The sequence below is a fragment of the Gadus morhua genome, chromosome 9 (genome assembly GCF_902167405.1).
Source record: "Gadus morhua chromosome 9, gadMor3.0, whole genome shotgun sequence".
NCBI lineage: Eukaryota > Metazoa > Chordata > Actinopteri > Gadiformes > Gadidae > Gadus > Gadus morhua.
In genome coordinates this window covers 9,634,056-9,651,920 of record NC_044056.1, presented here as the reverse complement: position 1 = coordinate 9,651,920, position 17,865 = coordinate 9,634,056, and the positions used below count along the sequence as shown (strand labels likewise).

The following is a 17,865-nucleotide window of genomic DNA, read 5'->3' as shown; positions in this document are numbered from 1 at the left end:
TCCAAGCACGAGGGAGATTATCGTGATACTAGGAGCCAGGTCTGTCGAGCTATGTGCATCTCCCCACTAAACACCCAATTCACATAATGATCCCCCAAGCAGCACTTTTCCCTTTCCACCACGGCGAGATATCAATTAGTGTGTCGGGCTGCATGCCACCGTGTGGTGTATTCCAGACTACGAGCAGCACGGGACTGCACCTCGCGAGGCGTCGCAGGTCTCCTGGCAACCGGACGCTCGCTTGAGAGTTGGCACGGCTGCACGCAGGACCGTTACGCATGCATGCATGCATATATGTAGGTGAACTTTCAGTTTAATGTGAGGGGATGAAAAACGGGAGGCAATAATTCAATTCAATCAAAACATGTATAAATACTCAAAAACACACAATAACATTAAAAGCCCTGCTGTTAGAAAAGCAGTATAGCCTGTGACGTCGGTAGGTTATATGCGTCCTTTCGTGTGATGATGAAGCATTTAACTCATTACAACCGATGTCAGATACGATAGTCCGATTAAAACATAATCAAGCCTCTGAACAGGGCTGGAGATTGATAATAATTTGTTTCTATAGGGCCCCCTAGTGGTGCGTCAAGAGACGAGAATATTTCCACATCAGTGTAAACGCCCTTCTAAATAATAAACGAGGCATTAGTTCAAGCCAGGAATTTAATTTGCGCACAGAAGAGCAATTCATTCTTAAATAATGCATTTGCTGAGGGATTTTCTTTTAATGGGTATTGTAATTGCATTTCTCTGTCATGGATAACATGTCATTTTAGCTCATGCTAATTGAGGGTGGCGTGCCAGGGTTTTGTGACTAATATGTAATGTAAATAGCGTACTATTTATAAGCCTCACAAGCGGACCCCATCCTACATTTAATGAAAATGTTTGACCACCAAATTACCTCCTCAATTACCGACGTAACCTTATCTTAATTAATGGCAGATTCTTTACAGTCTTTGCAACGGCATCACCTTTAATTAAACACAAAGACTTATCCTTTAATACAATATGTACATCTCTGAATCCTATGAGTTAAGAATAATACAGTGCATCCTATATACATAACAGCCAGTACATTGTCGACCAGCAGCAGCCGATCGACAGATTCTCAAGTCTTTCTTCCGCTAACGTTTGGTGCCTGTCCAAGTGACGGTTGAAGTATCACGGCTCCAGATGGAACTAATGCAGACACCGCCTCCTCGTTTCAAGCAGTGTGAGAGAGAAAGTGGAGAGACGCTGAGAGAGAGACTCTGAGGAGCCAGTGAGAGAGACAGTGAAGAGACAGTATGAGAGAAACAGTGAGAGAGAGGCAGTGAAGCCACAGTGAGAGAGAGACAGTGAGAAAGAGACACTAAAGAGACAGTGAGAGTTTGCGGAGGTGAGCACAGGCCCAGCGTTTTAGAGAAGAAGGGAGGAGGAGGGGAGCCAGCCAGGAGGGCGTTAGGTTTATCTCATGAGGCCCTCGATCCAGTCCTTGAAGTGGGCCACGTGCGTGTACACAGTGTAGAGCGCCGGGTCACACTCCCCCTGCTCGTACCCGAAGCTCACCAGACCCATCAGCCGCCACGGGGCCTGGCCCTCCGCTGGGTCCCCGGAGGTGGGGGCCCCGGGCAGGACCAGGATCCCGCCGGTGTCGGAGGGGCAGATGTTGGACGCGCCGTAGTCGGGCTTGTGGCTGGCGCACAGCATGTTGTCCGAGACGCTGACGGGGGCGCCGTTGCGGGCGTACTGCTGCTCGCAGGGCACCACGTCGGCCAGGCGCACCAGCCCCACCCGGGCCCGCTCCTCCACCCCCATGGACGGGTCGGGCAGCGGGGACCAGCCCGTGACCAGGCCCTCCCGGGGGACCCCCGACACGGGGGGTACAAGGGCGTCCGGGAGGCACAGAGGCAGGGTCTGCTCCCCGATCCGGGCCTTGTCCAGCAGCCGGAGCACGGCCAGGTCCGAGTCCAGGATCAGGGGGTCGTAGTTGGGGTGCACGGCGACTGAGGCCACCTGGAGATGGGGGGGGGGGAGACGATGAGGGAGGATTTGCTTTGACAAAACCCTTGGAAGGATTATAATCAATATCTTGCCTTATATGGTGAGTGAATGTAAAAATGTGTTGGAAAAACACTGAGTCTTCAGGGTTGCCAGATTGGGCCATATTTCCCACCCAATCTGGCAACAATGAGTCTTCTGAAGAGACTCTCGCTTCTTAGAAAGGTAATCCGATGTTCTGTGACACAAGTATCTATACAGTTTGTTGGTATACTAACAGTCTGCACAGTTATCTACAAGGCTTTAATAGCAAGATATGTGAATGGCACATGCAGGAACGAAGATGGTGTTCAGACAAGGCCATTGATAAGTTGATCACAGAGGCGAGATGATCAGACACAAATCCCAGAATGCCACAGATAATGGAGGTTGGTGATGAGGCCATGTTTAGGCCTTGACAATAACAACCCTTTATTGGAGCTCTTGGGAGGAAGAAAAGCGAGAATATAAAGACGGACAGCTTTTGTATTACCTTGTTAAAGTCCTAAATGAAAGTCTTAAGCTATATTCTGTGGTTTCCTGATCTCTCCTCTTGTTAGAGTTGAAGCGTTTTACTCTCCACATCAACGGAGGCAGATGCTGGATGAAAAGGTGGGCTCCAACAAAGGAGGGAGGAGAGTTCAGGACTGGATGATATGACCCGCTAAACCGAGGCCCTTACTCCCTGTGGTCCCCTTTACATCCCATGGCACTCGTCGTAAGAGTAGGGGCAGAAGCCCCCAGAGTCCTGACCAGAGTTCCCAATCAGGGACTCATGCCCCATACCCTATTTAATTGGATCTTTTGGCTCCTCAACTCTCCACGCAGACAGCAAGCGTCGATTACGGGGGGGGACATGTCCCCCCCACTATTTGAAACACGAATTTTGTCCCCACCAGTTTCAAAAATGTGCAAACCAATAGCGACTGAAAAAATCCCCACATACTCAACCGAAATCGTCGAGTCTAAAATCATGCGATAGGCGCGCTCGAAGACATCATTTATTAGATAGGCCTACCTAATAAACCGTTGGAACACACAAGACCGGAACCCATAGCAATGCCGGTAAACAAACCCCGACTACCAAGAAGCCCAATCCCTATGAGCTCCCCGCGCTACGGCCATCCGGAGGCACACAGAGCTTTTGGCCGTGATATTATATATACAATTATATTATATTATATACTATTATATATAGAGCTCCGAGAGTCGCAAACGGCAACAATCACTTTCTCCTCCATGCTGCAGTACACCCCGGACTGCACTGCGCTGAGTTTGACGGTTGAACGCTGATTGGCTGTTACGTTACACATGTCACTCAGTGGCCTCGCTGTTGAACGCTGATTGGCTGTCATCACGCGAAATTCGTGTCAAAGTTTAAATTTGTCGCGCCACAAATCCTCGTGAACGCGCTCGCCTGTGCACGGCGAAAGTGTGGCGCGACAAATCAAAAAAATTCGCCCGATACGCGTCTATACGTTCACTTTGTATGGGATCTTGTCGTCCCGTTGCGTTTGGTGTGAACGCACTGGAGAAGTTTCAAGACAGACAGCCAAAATTGACATTTTTATTCAGAAAATAGCCGGTTCTTTTGCTTCCTATAAAAAGCATGTTTGTGACACTGGATATCGATATGGATACGTCATCTAGCCTGCATGTGGAGGGCCACATAAAGTAAGAAATTGGTTTACGTAAACTTTGCTGCTGGTTCTGTTTGCTCGTGAATCGTGATGACCTGGCCAAAGGTTACCCACGGTCCTGAGCGATTGTGATCTGATTCTGGTTGGTGCTCCAGTTTGTATGCATTGTAGGCCTATATATAGATTGCAGCTAGTAGCAGCACGGTGCGATTGCTATGCCAATGTGGTTATAGTTGGTTTTGTCTGATTGAGATATGTGACGACTTGGAGCCTTTATTATGTCCATGCTTGGAGCCCGGTAGGCCTATCCTGACATAAATATGTTCTCGCATAACCTGTGTGATTATCCTAAACTGAAGGGGATTTTATTTGCGGACAATTTTCTTATGATGTTGTAACGAGTGAAGTCTACATTGGTCCTTCGCAAGTGTTTTGGTGGTCAGGATTTGGCAGATGCAATTCTCCTCTGGGTGCTTGTATTTTTCTTAATGCAGCATAACATATGCTACCAGCAGCCCTTGCTCGTCTTCAAAAGGCTGATGCTCAGTACCTCCTTTCATTTCGTACCCCCTTTACAGTCTGGCATTGTTTGTCTGGTAAACTTTGTTGATGTCAAGATAAGTGTTAAATTGCCAACACTGTTCTTTGTCCTGTGTGTATTAGTATTAGGCCTACATATCCCGAGCCAATACCCTGGTGTTTCCAACGCCGTTTTGCAAAACAAGCCAAAACACAAACTGTGGTTTTCAACTTTTATTGTTCGAATAGGATCTTCATAGGGCTGGCCCGAATGCCATTTTTCAGGCTTCGAATACTCGTTGGTTTTTACGAGCGAATATTCGAATACTCGTTCCAGAAAAAAACACCATCAAAAACAACATTAATAATCCTTATATACTCCCTGAAACCGATTTTGACAGTATCTGCATATTTGGTTGAAGATTTAATAGCTTTTGAACGTTAATTAGTAGGCCTAAGTAAGTAGGTTGAAGTTCCTTCGTTTTTCCCCGTGAAAGCGAACAGCTGTTGCTCCGTTCCAAATAAGCTGTTCTCTGCCATCTCAGCCCTTACGGGAGCTTTTCAATTCATCCTGGAACGTGCATCTTTTCAGGGAATTTGTACAATAAATCCATAACAAATACCGAATATTAATTGTCTTATGTGTCCATATTATATCCATTACATTACTGCGGTCATGCCAGCCGACTCATCGAGATCGGCGGTCAAGCCAGCCGACCCAGTTTTTTGCCGTACCTGTATATACTAGCCATTACGGTAATAGCGTCTCAGAACTAGTTTAAAGTAAAAGCATTCGTCGGGTACATACAAAAAGACAGTCAATAAAAGCAAATACTTTCAAAGGAAGTGTACGGCCGTTGTGGTATTTACTTTAAAAATAAAAGCCCACCAAACATTCCAATCTGAGACATATTACAAATGATTTTGGATTTGATTTAAAATAAAATGCCCTGTTATTCCATGCTCATTTCACTTCAGGGTTATAGTTCACAACCCCATAGGGTCACCCAAGAAGTTTCAGAACAGGGCATTTCCTTTTAAATTGAATCCAAAATCATATGTAATATCTCATATTGGAAACTTTGGTTGGCTTTTACTTTGAAACTCCACATCAGAATGTTCTGAAACTTCTTGTGTGACCCCATGGGGTCTTGAACTATAACCCTGAAGTGAAATGAGCCTGAAATAACAGGGCATTTTCTTTTAAAATGAATCCAAATTCATATGTAATACGTCTCATATTGGAAACTTTGGTTGGCTTTTATTTTGAAACTCCACATCAGAATGTCCTGAAATCTTTTGCGTGACCCTATGGGGTCGTGAACTATAACCCTAAAGTGAAATGAGCCTGAAATAAGAGGGCATTTCCTTTTTAAATTGAATCCAAAATCATATGTAATATGTCTCATATTGGAAACTTTGGTTGGCTTTTACTTTGAAACTCCACATCAGAATGTTCTGAAACTTCTTGTGTGACCCCATGGGGTCTTGAACTATAACCCTGAAGTGAAATGAGCCTGAAATAACAGGGCATTTTCTTTTAAATTGAATCCAAATTCATATGTAATACGTCTCATATTGGAAACTTTGGTTGGCTTTTACTTTGAAACTCCACATCAGAATGTTCTGAAACTTCTTGTGTGACCCCATGGGGTCGTAAACTATAACCCTGAAGTGAAATGAGCCTGAAATAACAGGGCATTTTCTTTTAAATTGAATCCAAATTCATATGTAATATGTCTCATATTGGAGATTTTGGTTGGCTTTTACTTTGAAACTCCACATCAGAATGTTCTGAAACCTTTTGCGTGACCCCATGGGGTCTTGAACTATAACCCTGAAGTGAAATGAGCCTGACATAACAGGGCATTTTCTTTTAAATTGAATCCAAAATCATATGTAATATGTCTCATATTGGAAACTTTGGTTGGCTTTTATTTTGAAACTCCACATCAGAATGTTCTGAAACTTCTTGGGTGACCCTATGGGGTCGTAAACTATAACCCTGAAGTGAAATGAGCCTGAAATAACTGGGCATTTTCTTTTGAATTGAATCCATATTTATATGTAATATGTCTTATATTGGAAACTTTGGTTGGCTTTTATTTTGAAACTCCAAATCAGAATGTTCTGAAACCTTTTGCGTGACCTCATGGGGTCGTGAACTATAACCCTGAATTGAAATGAGCCTGAAATAACAGGGCATTTTCTTTTAAATTGAATCCAAAATCATATGTAATATGTCTCATATTGGAGATTTTGGTTGGCTTTTACTTTGAAACTCCGCATCAGAATGTTCTGAAACCTTTTGTGTGACCCCATGGGGTCGTGAACTATAACCCTGAAGTGAAATGAGCCTGAAATAACAGGGCATTTTCTTTTAAATTGAATCCAAAATCATATGTAATATGTCTCATATTGGAAACTTTGGTTGGCTTTTATTTTGAAACTCCACATCAGAATGTTCTGAAACTTCTTGGGTGACCCTATGGGGTCGTAAACTATAACCCTGAAGTGAAATGAGCCTGAAATAACTGGGCATTTTCTTTTGAATTGAATCCATATTTATATGTAATATGTCTCATATTGGAAAATTTGGTTGACTTTTATTTTGAAACTCCAGATCAGAATGTTCTGAAACATTTTGCGTGACCCCATGGGGTCTTGAACTATAACCCTGAAATGAAATGAGCCTGAAATAACAGGGCATTTTCTTTTAAATTGAATCCAAAATCATATGTAATATGTCTCATTTTGGAGATTTTGGTTGGCTTTTACTTTGAAACTCCACATCAGAATGTTCTGAAACTTCTTGTGTGACCCCATGGGGTCTTGAACTATAACCCTGAAGTGAAATGTGCCTGAAATAACAGGGCATTTTCTTTTAAATTGAATCCAAAATCATATGTAATATGTCTCATATTGGAAACTTTGGTTGGCTTTTATTTTGAAACTCCACATCAGAATGTTTTGAAACCTTTTGCATGACCCCATGGGGTCGTGAACTATAACCCTGAAATGAAATGAGCCTGAAATAACAGGGCATTTTCTTTTAAATTGAATCCAAAATCATATGTAATATGTCTCATATTGGAAACTTTGGTTGGCTTTTACTTTGAAACTCCACATCAGAATGTTCTGAAACCTTTTGCGTGACCCCATGGGGTCTTGAACTATAACCCTGAAGTTAAATGAGCCTGAAATAACAGGGCATTTTCTTTTAAATTGAATCCAAAATCATATGTAATATGTCTCATATTGGAAACGTTGGTTGGCTTTTATTTTGAAACTCCGCATCAGAATGTTCTGAAACCTTTTGCGTAACCCCATGGGGTCTTGAACTATCACCCTGAAGTGAAATGAGCCTGAAATAACAAGGCATTTTCTTTTAAATTGAATCCAAAATCATATGTAATATGTCTCATATTGGAAACTTTGGTTGGCTTTTATTTTGAAACTCCACATCAGAATGTTCTGAAACCTTTTGCGTGACCCCATGGGGTCGTGAACTATAACCCTGAAGTGAAATGAGCCTGAAGTAATAGGGCATTTCCTTTTAAATTGAATCCAAAATCATATGTAATATGTCTCATATTGGAGATTTTGGTTGGCTTTTACTTTGAAACTCCGCATCAGAATGTTCTGAAACTTCTTGTGTGACCCCATGGGGTCTTCAACTATCACCCTGAAGTGAAATGAGCCTGAAATAACAAGGCATTTTCTTTTAAATTGAATCCAAAATCATATGTAATATGTCTCATATTGGAAACTTTGGTTGGCTTTTATTTTGAAACTCCACATCAGAATGTTCTGAAACCTTTTGCGTGACCCCATGGGGTCGTGAACTATAACCCTGAAGTGAAATGAGCCTGAAATAACAGGGCATTTTCTTTTAAATTGAATCCAAAATCATATGTAATATGTCTCATATTGGAAACTTTGGTTGGCTTTTATTTTGAAACTCCACATCAGAATGTTCTGAAACTTATTGGGTGACCCTATGGGGTCGTGAACTATAACCCTGAAGTGAAATGAGCCTGAAATAACAGGGCATTTTCTTTTAAATTGAATCCAAATTCATATGTAATATGTCTCATATTGGAAACTTTGGTTGGCTTTTATTTTGAAACTCCACATCAGAATGTTCTGAAACTTCTTGCCTGACCCCATGGGGTCGTGAACTATAACCCTGAAGTGAAATGAGCCTGGAATAACAGGGCATTTTCTTTTAAATCGAATCGAAAATCATATGTAATATGTCTCATATTTGGTGGGCTTTTATTTTGAAACTACGCATCAGAATGTCCTGAAACTTCTTGGGTGACCCTGTGGGGTCTTGAACTATCGCCCTGCAGTGAAATGAGCCTGGAATAACAGGGCATTTTCGATCTTGATGAGTCGGCTGGCCTGACCGCAGTATTATATTGACCGGGTATTCCCAAGACGCTCACGCTCTGCAGCAAGCCAGTCACAGTTGATTGGCGCGGCGCTGTACAGCGAACGTAAACAAACGACTAAGCTAAGGTTTTAAGTATTACTTTTCCTCCAGAGATCCCGCTAATGTGTTATAAAGTAAAGGGAAACAAGATATCTATTCTTCCTCCACCTCTCTCGCTTCTCTGCTTGGTGTCGCTGACGCTTATAGTTTGCCTCCCTCCCTCGCTCTGGTAAAGTCACGTACGTGGAAAAAAAAAAATAACGAAGCTCCGAATACTGATTTAAGCTTCAAATACAAATTTTCCGAACCAGTATTCGAATAATTTCAACACCTGACAATACACTGTACAGCATATTGTAATGCAGAGTTGAATGGATGAATAAAGGGTACCCAGCACTTTTCAGACCACACTCAATTATGGTTATTGTCCCCACCACTTCTAAAAACAAACTGACGCCCTTAAGTGTTCTGCCCTTTATCACCCTGCCAGTGGATGAGGTGTCATATCCCCCCTAAACGCTCACTATGGAAAGCTCTTAGAGGATGCACTAAATCAGTGTATCTGACTTGAGGCATCCACATCTGACCTGAATAGGTAACATGACCCAATACTCGCAACTATGCCATGGTGCCTCAGGTAGGTTGAGATCCCGCTGAGATGTTGGAGAATTCTCCTGCACTACATGCAGAACTCACCCTGAGGTGTTGCAGGCCCTTGGAGGTCCTGAGGTCGTTGCGGTAGTGCTTGCCAACCACCACTTTCATCTTGGCGGTCCCCAGGGGGTACGCCTTCCCCAGCTCGGTCACGCAGTGGGCCGCCACCACCACGCTGCGCTGGTTCACAAGGGCCCCACTGCACACCAGCTGCCAGTCGGACCCCCCGTCCTGGCCCCCCGGAACAGACCCGGCGCCGCTCTTCAGGGGCTTCAACGAGGCCGCCTGGAGACGGGTCGAGGCAAGACGATTTATTCATGAGGATGCTTTTAAAAAAACACCAGGTTTATCCATGGTGTTGCGCGATATGGGTCAATGGAAGCCACAATTGACAGGGTGCCTGCGCTCGGTGAACCGTACCATTTGTCTTCATTCACACCTCGCAGTGACGTGTGTTGTAGCCTGTATAAACCGTCCCAGTCGAAGGCATTGTGACAGCTAATGCGAACATGCAATTTTCTTTTTCATTTAAATCCAAAAGTGGATTGCCATGCAAGTACATCACAAAATGCCCTACCACAAAGACCGATGTGCTATTCATTTTCGTTTTTTAAAACGTTTGTGTTTACATTCGTGACACACGCCCTCGCAATTTCGGAAGAATCGGCACGAGGAGGTAATTTAGGCAAACCATTTTGGTACACGGTTGTACACGGTTACCATCGTAAACGTGGTTACGATCTCCGGACCACGGGGTCCTGTCGGTATAACTGAAGGGGGAAGTCTCTCACCTTGGAAGCGTTGGCTTTCTTGGTGGAGCGCCGATAGATGGCCGCCAGCCAAGGCCAGTGGGCTTCTGCTGGCCTCTGGGGGTCAAAGGTCGAATGCTTCCCACACACTGGGGTACAGGAGAGGGAGGGACGTGAAGTGGGAGAGGGGAGAGTTGGGTGGGAGAGGGGGGAAGGAAGGGGAAGATATAGAAGAGGTTTGAGAGTCCCCACTTGGCATTGTGTTCAATTAAACCTGACCCGTGTGTGTGTGTGTGTGTGTGTGTGTGTGTGTGTGTGTGTGTGTGTGTGTGTGTGTGTGTGTGTGTGTGTGTGTGTGTGTGTGTGTGTGTGTGTGTGTGTGTGTGTGTGTGTGTGTGTTATATGTTTGTGCATGTACCTGTGTCTTCCTCCCAGTGTGCTTTTCTGTGTGTATGTGTGTGTGATTGCCTGTAGCACCGAGGGTCAGCCAGCGTCATACAGCTGTTATATCCTCCAACGGTCCGCTACTGCCCTCACCTGGCGAGCAGGAGACATGACGCCCGCTCCACTTGCCGGTCTTGAGGCAGGTGCGGCGTGCACTGCCGGCGTGGTGGTAGTAGGGAGAGGCACACTGGTACTCTATCTGAGCGTACAGGTGGTGGAAGCCCTGGGGCAGGGCCTGGACAGCCCCCCGGGGCTCGTCGGCCTGCAGCAGGTGCCCCAGCCCCATGGAGTAGAGCTTGTGGATGGGGGTCTTCCTGGGGGTGAGAGAGGAGGAGAGCAGGGGAACGGACAGAGTTTTATGGCCTACTTGGTTTGCACAAACAAGGAGGTCATGCTGGTGTGTTGCTGCAGTGACAATGATTGTATTAAGATGCTGAATACAGAAATAGTACAAACAACAACGGACAGAGTTTTATGGCCTACTTGGTTTGCACAAACAAGGAGGTCATGCTGGTGTGTTGCTGCAGTGACAATGATTGTATTAAGATGCTGAATACAGAAATAGTACAAAGAACAACAATACATGAATCTTAAATGTAGAAACTATGAACAATATTTAAATTGTGTTTTTGCTTCACCATTGAACTGAGCCATTTTCTCCTACCATCTGCAGAACCTATCGGGTAGTTCTCATTATCAAATATAGATTATAGGTATTGGTTGATAGAATAAAGCATGACACTCATTTTTTGTGTGCAGACAGTGAGTCAGTCATTCATTGTGGATTCAGAGAAGAAGTCAGTGAGACAGTGAAACAGAGTGGCAGGAAGTCAGCTAGACAGAGTGACAGGAAGTCAGTGAGACAGTAAGTAATTTAGTCTGAGTCAGAGAGTGTGACAGTCAGTGCAACACACCTGGATGGAATCTGCAGCGGCAGCACTTTCTGTCTGACCAGCTCTGACACCTTTGGTTCTCTGCAGGCTACACGCACACGCACACGCACACGCACACATGCATGCACGCACGCACGCACGCACACACACAAGCATGTATGCAAACACATGTGTGTACACACACGAACACACACACACACACACACACACACACACACACACACACACACACACACACACACACACACACACACACACACACACACACACACACACACACACACACACACACACACACACACCATCATTATTATTATAAGATCCCATTCGCTGTTTGTGCATAATGCTCTCTGTGCCCTTTCCCTGACAACAACAGTAACATAATGAAGGCCTGGTTGATGAAATAGTTTCCGAGTACCTCGGACGCAGAGCGGCTGCGTGCCGCTCCAGGTGCCGTTGGGCTGGCAGGCTCGGCGGGCCTCACCGCTGAGTGCGTACGAATGGTTACAGGAGTATTCCACCGTCGCTGGAACCAACCCTGGCACGGGCCGGAGGGAGCCGTGGTGTGGGCGGGGCGGAGCCCGGCACATCCCCCCTGGATACCACAGCAGGGGGTTAGAGAAGGGCGGGGGGGGGGGGGGGGGGGGGGGGGGGGTTTGAAGGAAAATGTGAGTTGATAGCTAGTAGCCACGTCTTGGGGGAAGGATGGGATGTTTTCCTCTTGGACTGGCCCTGATGTGCCTGTTCAACTCGAGCACGTCAGATTGTTTTGTTTCGGGGGGTATTCCTTGCCATTCATTCATTTGAAAACAATTCAGCATTCGATTCGATTTTAAAGTTGAATGACCACACTGCCTAGGCGTGTGGTTTGGATTACTTCAATCGTTGGCTGTGTACATTGTACTCTGCTCAACAAATAAACCATGTCTAATAGAAGATGTGGCCTCACCGTCAATGCTGGCGTTGAGATCTTTCTCCTTCTCCTTCTCCTTCTCCTTTTCCTTCTCCTCCTTCTTCTTCTCCTTCTCCTCCTTCTTCTTCTTCTTCTCCTCCTTCTGCTGCCTCTCTTGTTCTTTCACCTCTTTCTCCAGTTCCTCCCTCGCCTTCCCAGCAGCATCCTTCCCTGCTTTTGTGTCTTCGTCTGTCTTTTCGTTTCGGCTCTCTTTCGCACCGTGCGTCGTGGCTTTCCCAGGGGTCTCCTCTCCTTCGCCGTCCCCCGCTCTGTACGGAGTGAACCGGGAGGTGTTGCTCCTGCTTGGTACGGTCTCCATCTCCGGCTCTGGGGGAACCCATGTTTTGTTCACTGTCACGATCTCGTTGCCGTCGGCGGTCCACGTCCGGTTGGCTGTCGGCACAACCTCCGGGGCGACCTCCAACGCTACGTCCAGGACGTTATCCCGCTCAGACAGGGCTATCTTCCTCTCGCTGTCGTTGGGGCTGACCTTGTCTGGGCTGCTGTCCGCCTCCAGCCGCTCCTTCCTCCTCTCCTCCTCCTCCTCCCGCCCCTTATCTCTGACCACTGCTACCTCCGTCACCTCCGCTGTCCCGCCCATCGTGTCGTCAATCACGTCGTTCCCGGCCGTGGTTTCCGTCGAGCGTCCGTCGTTCTCTCCGACCGCCGCTGGGTCGTTGTCTCTGGTTTCCACCGGGTCCAGGCTGTTTAAGATGTCTGTCCAGTCTCCCTCCAGGGCGTCACCGCGTCCGCGGGGGTCTGGGGAAAACGTTCTCCTCTCCTCTGTGTCAGGTACCTCCAGAGTGTTGATGACGGACGGCTCTCCATGGCCTCCCGTCGTCGTGTTTCGGTGCTCTGCATCGACTTCATGCCCGTTGACAGCCTCCGTAGTATTAACCTCTCTCGTGTTAACTTCTGTAGTTGTAACCTCGGTCGTATTAACCTCAGCTTTGTTCAACTCCGTTGCGTTCACCTCTGTGGCATAAGCCTCGGTGGTGCTGCTAACCTCTGTAGTATTAACCTCTGTAGCATTAACCTCTGTAGTATTAGCTTCTGTCGTCGTAGCTTCCGTCGTGTTAGCCGCGGGTGCATTGGCCTCAGTCGTATGAGCCTCTGTCTTCGTAGCCTCCGTTGTGTTAGCCTGGCCTTCAGTAACTTTGACGGCTACATTGGTCTCCATGTGTCTTCCTGGTTCCTCCAGTGTGTTGTTCACTAGGAGTCAAACAGAAAGAGGGTGCTTTACTCAACTTACAGTGAATTGAGACACATGTAATTAAGAAGCTTAGGCCTTCTTGCTTATCAATGACGACGTACAGTGAGACAGTGTACATGTGGATCAAACCCAGGACCTTTTGGACATGGTGGACACCTTTTGGACATGGTTTCGACAACCAGCTCGTCAGGAGCAGCTAAGGTGTAAGTTGTCTTGCTCTGGGACACCTCGACACTCGGCTAGGAGGAGCCAGGGGTTGAACTAGCAACCTCCCGGTTACCAGGCAACCCACACTACCTCCTGCGCCATATGCCGCCCGACAGCTTTGCTTTTTATCTCAATAGCAGCACGCCATAACGGGACTGAAGTAACCCTAGATAACATCTCCTGGCTCAGAGACGGTTAAGTGCAGAGTCTGTACATTTGGCCTAAATTACACCTCTGTCAAACAGGTATTAACATCTGGGCTCTTACGGGGCCTTACCATTAACATTTAGGGCATTGAGCAGACGGCGATTGAGCACACCGACGGCGGAGTCAACCCTGCAGGGCAACCCAGCAAGGCACCCACCAGCTCGTAAGGAGCAGTTAGGGTGAGGTGTCTTCATCAGGGACACCTCGACACTTACCTTTGCTACAGAGGGCCGGGGTTCCGCTCCAGGTGTTGTTGGGCAGACAGGTCCGCTGGGAGCCGCCAGTCAGCTTGTAAGGCCGGTAGCAGAGGTACTGCAGGGCGATCAGCACGTCGTTGGGCCCGTACACCAGGAAGTGGTCCCCGTGGGCCGGCTTGGGCGGGAGGGAACAGGACTGCTCCACTGGTACTGATGGTTGGGGGGGGGGGGAAGAGAGCAAGAGAGAGAGAGAGCCAGAGAGAGATATTGATAAATGGATGGCTATTTTGGTTGCTACAGAAATAGATGGGTATATAACTGAAGTATGAATAAAGCAACAGAATACATGCAAAAGTAAAATAAACAAAATATATGAATAGAATAATTATTTAAGCTATATTATAAATGTTATCATTCAGATCCCCACTAGGGACCGTTGGGGAGGTCGGAGGAGGAGGAGGAGGAGGAGGAGACGGTTGCTAGGTTACCACACTGGGAGTCGGAGGCGCTCCAGGTGCCGTCCAGCAGACAGACGGCCGAGCGGGGGCCCCGCAGCTGGAAGCCCAGGTCGCAGTGGAAGGTGACGCGGGCCCCTGAGTGGTAGAACACCCCCTGGGTGGAGCCGTGGGCGGGGATGGGGGGCCGGCGACACCCCACCACTACACACACAGGTACATGAACGCACACAGAGACACACACAGATACATGAACACACACAGACGCACACTTAAAAAGATTCACACTCACACAACCACATACACGGATACACACATAACCATAGTTACACGCACACACATAGGTACACACATACACCTATCTACACAGATACATACAGATAAACATGTGCAGAGATACACATATACACATAGATACACACATATACACAGATACACGTGATGATCAATATTAAAGCATTAGGTTTACAGGAGCAACCTGTAACCTTTCAGCTAGTTCAAGTATTTGTCTACTTTTACTCTTTGTTTACAAGAATCGGACATGAACTTAATTACATCAACACTCACATATACTCCCACACATGCACACACACAAACGCACACACATGCACACACGCACGCACGCACGCACACACACACACACACACACACACAGACACACACACACACACACACACACACACACACACACACACACACACACACACACACACACACACACACAGTGAGAAGGCAGCCGGAGAGAGAGTTAAAGTCCAGGAGTTCCCAGTTCCTGTCTCATACGCGGACCCAGAGCCGTAAACAAAGCACAGCCTCCAATCTTCCAGCCATTAATTAATCATTCCGCCCACAGTGGTGAAGCTCTTAACTGCTCTCTGTGACATAAACACATGGTCTGGAACACAGGAAACAGGCTGGCCTGCTGTAAAACGCCTTGTAAAGCAGTGTTTAATAGAGTCAGTAGCACAGTTCTGGGACGGCTAATGGGGGGTTGCTACTATGTGTTGTTATTATTATGATTCCGGCTGGAAGACACGCAAGAAGGGCTTCTGCAGGTGGGTTACACACATCTGGGATCGAACTCGGAAACTTTCCACTGAGCGCGGAAGGCCCTGCAGCCAGCTTAGACTTTATATCACACCGGAGAGAGATGTGGTCCTGGTTTGAAAACTATAAATGCTGTCCGAGCAGGCAGCTGTCAGAGAATGACTGGGTACGGTACGTGGCGAAGGCAGAGTATCTGGAGTGAGTTGTGTTCATGGGCGTCTCCTCCAAAGACAAAGCTGGCCCGTGTTACAGTGGTGAGCTGGTTCCCCCATCCGTTTTATGGACTCTGATTCAGCCCATAGAGCAAGACTATGTGGCAGTGGCAGGGGAGAAAAACAACAGCATAGACCGGGGCTGACAGTGGGTCGTTGTTGCGGGGCTCCTATAGTCGGGGGGGCCCGAGTTGTAATGGGCATGGAATAACACAGGCTCATATCCAGGCACCCATAAATAAAATACTTTATGAGCCACATTGACTGTGGCTGCACCCTTAGGAAACAATGCCCTGCAGGAGAGAGGGAGGGAGAGAGAGAGGGGGGGGGGGGGGGGGAGAGAGATGGAGTGAGAGGGGGAGAGAGCGCACGCGAGAGAGAGAACGAGAGAGAGAAAGAGAGAGAGGGAGAGAGGGAGAGAGAGAGATGTGGAGAGAGGGAAGGGGAGTGGGAGAGAGAGAGATGGAGGGGGAGAGAGAGGGGGGAGAGGGAGAGAGAGAGTGAGAGAGAGCAAGAGAGAGTGTGAGGGAGAGAGAGGGAGGGGTGTGGACTTGGTTGTCTGGGAGACCAAAGCTGTTTTCCTAAAATTTCCAAAACCTAACCCAGACAATTTTGAGCAACATGTTTTCTTCCTTTTTTTCTTAAGCACACATACCTTCACTTCACCCAGCCCTGCAAGTCAATTTGTTTTCTGCTTTATTTGTGTGTGTGTGTGTGTGTGTGTGTGTGTGTGTGTGTGTGTGTGTGTGTGTGTGTGTGTGTGTGTGTGTGTGTGTGTGTGTGTGTGTGTGTGTGTGTGTGTGTGTGTGTGGGCGCATGCTCGTGCGTGTGTTCTACTGTACTCATGTAGCAGAAGGCGAGCTTATTTCTTATCCCGGTACATTTCCTGCAACTGTCATGGGTTCACTGTGGTCTGTAACTCATCCGTCAAAAACCCCCTTCACACATTTCCCAAACAGCTGATGGGCCGGAATCTGTGACAGACTAAGGAGTAAGGCGGGCGGGCAGCTGGTGCTGAAACTCATCCAAACCCCAGAATCCTCCCATGTGACTCCAGACCACAGCTGAGAGGACTGGGGGGGCAGGGGGGGGGTGGGAGGTCGCTCATCACAGCCTCCACTCCATATGTGTGTCACACAGCGTTTCATAAGTCTATTGGCAGCCCCAAAGGCATCAAATTACTTTAAAATGCTATAAATGTAGGTTTTACAGATATATATTATATCAAAAACTGCAAGCCAAATTTAGATGTGATGACATCATTAAGGGACAAATAAAAATAGAAATAAAAACTTATAGACCAGTAATTGCAGATATGACTGTTGGTTTTGGGTTTGCTGGTTTTGGGTTAACGTTGGAAGCGGTGCTTACCGCCTAAAAACCACGCATAATAGGGCGAGTGACTCACCGTTTTCACACCTCCGTCCCGTGTAGCCAGACAGACAGGCACAGTAGAAGGAGTAGGAGGTGTCCAGCACGCAAGTCCCATCATGCAGACACGGAGAGGAGCTGCAAGCTGGGGAAAAAACAAGCATGTTTATTGCTGCCACACAAAGCTGGACATTTGTTCCAGGAGTCACAGCGATTCTCCTCACGGTATATTAACGGCCTGGTTAAGAAAACCCAAATTTAGATTCTAAAAGATTCATGCAACGTGCGTGCGTGTGTGCGTGCGTGCGTGCGTGCGTGCGTGCGTGCGTGCGTGCGTGCGTGCGTGTGCTTGTGTGCTTGTGTGCATCTGTTTGTCTGTCTGTCTGTCTGTCTGTGTGGGTGTATGGCTGTCTGTCTGTAGGATTTCAGTAAGTCTTTGCATGTTGATTTGTATGTGTGTGTGTGAGTGAGTGTGTGTGTGTGTTTGTGTGTTATTCTCAGCTGGTGCTTTGATACATGTTATTAACAGGAATGTAGGGCTTCAAACCCAGTACCTTTTCGTTGGCAGTTGGACCCCCTGGCCTAGCCAATACACTATTGCACCGCAAACAATGTGTTTTGATTTCAGTAGTGTATGAT

The 17,865-nt window shown here is 47.0% G+C and overlaps 1 protein-coding gene across 1 annotated transcript in view; it reads right to left on the bottom strand.

Annotated features, from left to right (window-relative positions):
* Nucleotides 1-655: 655 nt before the first annotated feature.
* Nucleotides 656-17,865, bottom strand: part of pamr1b (peptidase domain containing associated with muscle regeneration 1b) — a 31,302-nt gene continuing 14,092 nt past the window's right edge. The window contains exons 6-15 of the mRNA XM_030366374.1: nt 17,264-17,371; nt 14,630-14,800; nt 14,160-14,351; nt 12,315-13,529; nt 11,784-11,960; nt 11,387-11,453; nt 10,566-10,786; nt 10,071-10,177; nt 9,322-9,564; nt 656-2,004 (exon numbers count right to left, since the gene is read on the bottom strand). Of these exons, the coding sequence (XP_030222234.1) occupies nt 1,456-2,004; nt 9,322-9,564; nt 10,071-10,177; nt 10,566-10,786; nt 11,387-11,453; nt 11,784-11,960; nt 12,315-13,529; nt 14,160-14,351; nt 14,630-14,800; nt 17,264-17,371 (3,050 nt within the window). The 3' untranslated portion in view covers nt 656-1,455. The remainder of the gene's footprint in view (nt 2,005-9,321; nt 9,565-10,070; nt 10,178-10,565; nt 10,787-11,386; nt 11,454-11,783; nt 11,961-12,314; nt 13,530-14,159; nt 14,352-14,629; nt 14,801-17,263; nt 17,372-17,865) is intronic.